Below are 4333 nucleotides of genomic sequence, written 5' to 3'. Positions count from 1 at the left end.
CACCTTTGGCAACCTGTCTTCCACTACCACTGCTTCTTGGAGAACCAAACCTGCCTGCTCCTCAAGCATACCATCTACTTTAGGTCCTTCCAATGGAACAAACTCTATACATGACTTACCATGCCAATCTTCGTCCACCGTAGCCTTTGATGCTACATCTTCAACCACTTCGGGTGAGAGCAAATCGGATTGCTCGACCATCTTTGCCTACTCTTCAAGGACTTCTTTGACGACCACATCATCTGCTAAGTGAGAAAGAAAGCCATGATCTATTACCTCGTTCTCTGGTATGTTGACATCATCCGCACCTTCTGGAATGCATTGCCACTCTTCAACACAATCGGTAGGGCAAGGTTTCCCAACTCCCTGGCTAGCTTCTTCCTGTACAGCTTCAACCATTGCTTTGCCAACATCTTCAAACTTGTGCTGTGAGCTCCGATCCATAGCTTCCTTTGATTCCTCATGTATACACTCTTCAGCTAGGACCGCATCCTTGCTAGCCGGGCTAAATACAGACTCTTGTACAGCAGCACACCAATGTTGAGGTACAAACGGAAACGAATGACCAGAATGGCTTACCAATGGCAAAGTAGCTACCTCTTTGACGCTTGAACTCCCCTTTGGCTTCATGGCATGATGCAACTCCATTGTCGAGCTATATCCATAGTTTGCCGGCTTCAACAAACCCATCTCCAGCTTCTTTTTTGCTTTCCTGCTCTTTGCCTTGGCTAAGCAAACCATTTTCTCATAGTCCTCTGCACCACCGCACTCGACCTTCTCTTTGATTCGCGGATGCAAGCAGGCTAGAATCTGCTCTCACTTGAAATGGTCTCCATTTCACACACATGTAACAGCAACTAGTCTCTCCCATATAGACTCAAATTTGTTGACGAGGGAGGAAGACCGCGACGAGAGAAGAGGAGAGGGAGAGAGAACTCCATAATTGCAAACCCCAAAGTATGTGGAGAGCACACACTGAGTACATATATATAGTGGGGACTCCTTTCTATATATAGCATAAGTGTGGGATCTCTATATAGCTCCAACACCCCCACTCAAATAGGAGTCCCTAACTGTGGATGAAAAAACCCTTGGGGGTGCAAGGGAAAAACCCACAGCACCATATACATGCACTGTTCTATTAATAATTTTTCAGGTTTACAAAATATGTTCCTAAGGAGATACATCACTCCATAATATACAACAATCTCCATGAAGTGTCATAAAAATTATAATGGAAGCAAATTAAAAGTTTGAACTGCAGGAGCTACATCACTCTTGTGCCACTGTAAATGTTTTGATAGAGTATCATTAGCATCTTTGATCCCTTGTATGCGCTGCTTTATGTAATTTTCATCCTGTAATAAATACCAACTCAAGAAACATATTGAAATGTGAAGGTTAGAAATATTCACATCACATTGTCCTTAGAGACGGTTCGCGACACCACTCTGGAGACGACATAGAAACAAACTTTATGCCGATGCAATCACATGTACAGAGGACATAGGAAAAACAAAACACATTTATACAAAGCCGAGATGTAATGAACATATTGGAGCCCCCAAGATCTCAATAGCAGGCACATGTCATCATCATGGCTTTACGTACTATGGCATCACGGTATTCACCATGGCATAAGAGACGCTCATAAAAGCTTTGAAATACCAATCATCATGGTTTCACGTACCGCCATCGGAGACGTTTCCTTCGGAAAAAAAACTGTAAAATAGTAATCATCATCATGGGTTTACGTACCATGGCATTAGAGACACTTAGAAAAACTTTGAAATAGCAATCATCATGGCTTTACGTACCATGGCATCAGAGACTTTTTTTTAAAAAAAATTAAATAAAAACTATAAAATAGTAATTACCATCATGGCTTTACGTACCATGACATTATAGACGCTAGTTTTGTGCAAAATTTGCAAAACCTCAAGGCAATGACTAGTCAAATATAGATAACTGCTTTGTAAAATCACGTGAAATATTTTATGAAAAATCGTGACAAGACTAGTAGCATGTATCAAGAACCAAAGCCATGATCAATGGAGAAAATAAAAACACAACAAATAATATCACTTTGAACCATGGATGAAGATAATAAAGACGCATCATGTAACTTCATCCATGACATCATGGAGCCCGATTTGGTGAACCTTGTCGTTTCAGGAAGAAGTTTGCTACACATAGCATGACAAAATTGTCTCTATACTGATCCTCGGCAGTTCTACATCAATTTTTCTACTTTTGTACGCTATTACAAAAAAAACATGAGGAAATAGACACTAGAATCTCTTTTAGTACGCAAATACGCACAAGCACATCCATGAAAATCCACTCAGTCATCAACATTGGTTACAATAACGTGGTATTTCTTTTTAAAAACATGCAAGTTAAAACAGATCACGATAAAAATAGCATTCCTCGACCCGTTGTTAATTGGGGCTAGTGGTTGTAGCCCTTTAGAGGCACTTGTCAAGCCGGGACTAGTAGATCTTAGTGAAGGTCGTACGCGTAGCCATCGTGAGGCATTGCCAAAGCTGCGACTGGTTGATAGAGGGTTGCATGGCAGCAAATAGTAAGCAACAAACCAATCGTGGCAGTCATGGGTCAACACAAAATAGCACGGAATCACCCTCAGCAGTTTTTATAAAGCAGGCTAAAAATAGCATGATTGGCCGCCCTGTGTAGTGTAGCTAGGTGTGAAGAGATGCTGAGGGACGTAATAACCAGTTAAATAAAGCAGGTCAAAAACAACTAGCCAGTTGCACATGCATATGAGCGCCATCGGCAATTGCATGCAGATGAGCAGTGCAAGAAGTTTTTCTTGTCCGACAAACCTGGCATGCAGCCGCCTGCGTCACTGCTCTCTAGGCGCTTGACGAGATGCTATGCTTTTGTATTGCTAATAGAGATATAAAAGAGATAATAGAGCTATGAACAATGGCTGTAAAATGCAGCACGCGTAAAACGCAAGTCAAGCAGTAATAATACAAGAAGCCAATTACCGCAAGAAGAATTAGGGGCGCAGAGAGGAGGCAAGCCCAATTCAAAATCTAATAATAGTCTGATTATGGTGCACGCTGCAGACAAAAGATGCAATTCACAATCAGAGAGCGCGGTCCTCTCATCCAAAAGGTGCAAATTCTAGTGGCGGCCTTCATGTTTTTCTTATATAGATGGTTATAGGGGTGCAAAAACCCATCGTTTAGCACCTCTGTATGACTCACAGAGTTCAACGCTCCATTTAAAAATCCATATCACTAATCATTAAGCAATCCATAAACATGTTAAATTTTGCGTGACCATGCATACAACGAAAGTCCACAAAGATAAAGACTACTTAGCTTTATTTATGATTGTGCTCTGATACCATGTTGACGAGGGAGGAAGACCGCGACGAGAGAAGAGGACAGGGAGAGAGAAATCCAGAATTGCAAACCCCAAAGTATGTGGAGAGCACACACTGAGTACACATATATAGTGGGGACTCCTTCCTATATATAGCATAAGTGTGGGCTCTCTAATATATAGCTCCAACAAAATTTACCCAAAAACAAAGAAAAATATTCACTTACATCCTGCTTTAGCTTGCTCAATTGCTCACCCAAGTCCGATGGAGAAACCCGCTTCTCAAAAGCTTCAATATATTGTTTGCGAACCTCGCTTATCAATTGAAGATCTGCAACCTTCAATCCTTCAAACCAAGATTTGGCTCGTCCTTGTAGAACCAATGGTAGGGCCTTCAATTTGGCTTCATGTCCACAAATTCTCAGCTGCAACAGGTATAGCTCCAGATCGGAAAACCAATCCGCAGCCTCTTCTTCTCCAACAAGCACCAAGTCAATATCATGCATCATCTTCAGGCTTTCAAACTTCACCAAAGAGCAATCAATAGATCCTCAGTGGGGGCACCACTGATGGGTTGGGGGAAATGGGAACACACACAGTACACAAACTAGATGCCTCTCTATAGCCCAAGGGATATCCAACACCCCACGCCACTTAGAAGCATACACGCACGCACACTTTCTGCAACTTGCACTGAGCAAACTCGCTTACGAGAAACTTTGGCTACACACAATCGCATTTACTAACGCACACACCAATGCACCCCTACTTATAAACACACTCACACCGGGAGACCTCGCACACCTCGGCCGCACACAAAACCACACCCAATCTGCAACCACAATCACTGTCTCCTTCTCTCTCTGCACACGCACACGAATCCCGGAGCCAGTGCTACCACGGGCATACAACAAAATACAAGATGTAGAAGAGATTGATGGCAAACTCGGCAAAAAACACAAACCAATTATGTATC

General features: G+C 42.3%; 1 protein-coding gene across 1 annotated transcript; it reads right to left on the bottom strand.

Annotated features, from left to right (window-relative positions):
• Positions 1 to 207: 207 nt before the first annotated feature.
• On the bottom strand, positions 208 to 741 carry LOC147449340 (uncharacterized). The gene has a single exon (XM_086522604.1). It carries the CDS (start codon positions 739 to 741, stop codon positions 208 to 210), a length of 534 nt encoding a protein of 177 aa, XP_086378730.1.
• Between the last annotated feature and the right edge of the window lie 3592 nt (positions 742 to 4333).

The sequence above is a fragment of the Adiantum capillus-veneris genome, chromosome 10, assembly GCF_014529385.1.
Source record: "Adiantum capillus-veneris isolate H3 chromosome 10, ASM1452938v2, whole genome shotgun sequence".
NCBI classification, from domain to species: Eukaryota; Viridiplantae; Streptophyta; class Polypodiopsida; order Polypodiales; family Pteridaceae; genus Adiantum; species Adiantum capillus-veneris.
The sequence above is the reverse complement of the archived record's forward strand: the minus strand, read 5'-3'. Positions and strand labels throughout refer to the sequence as shown.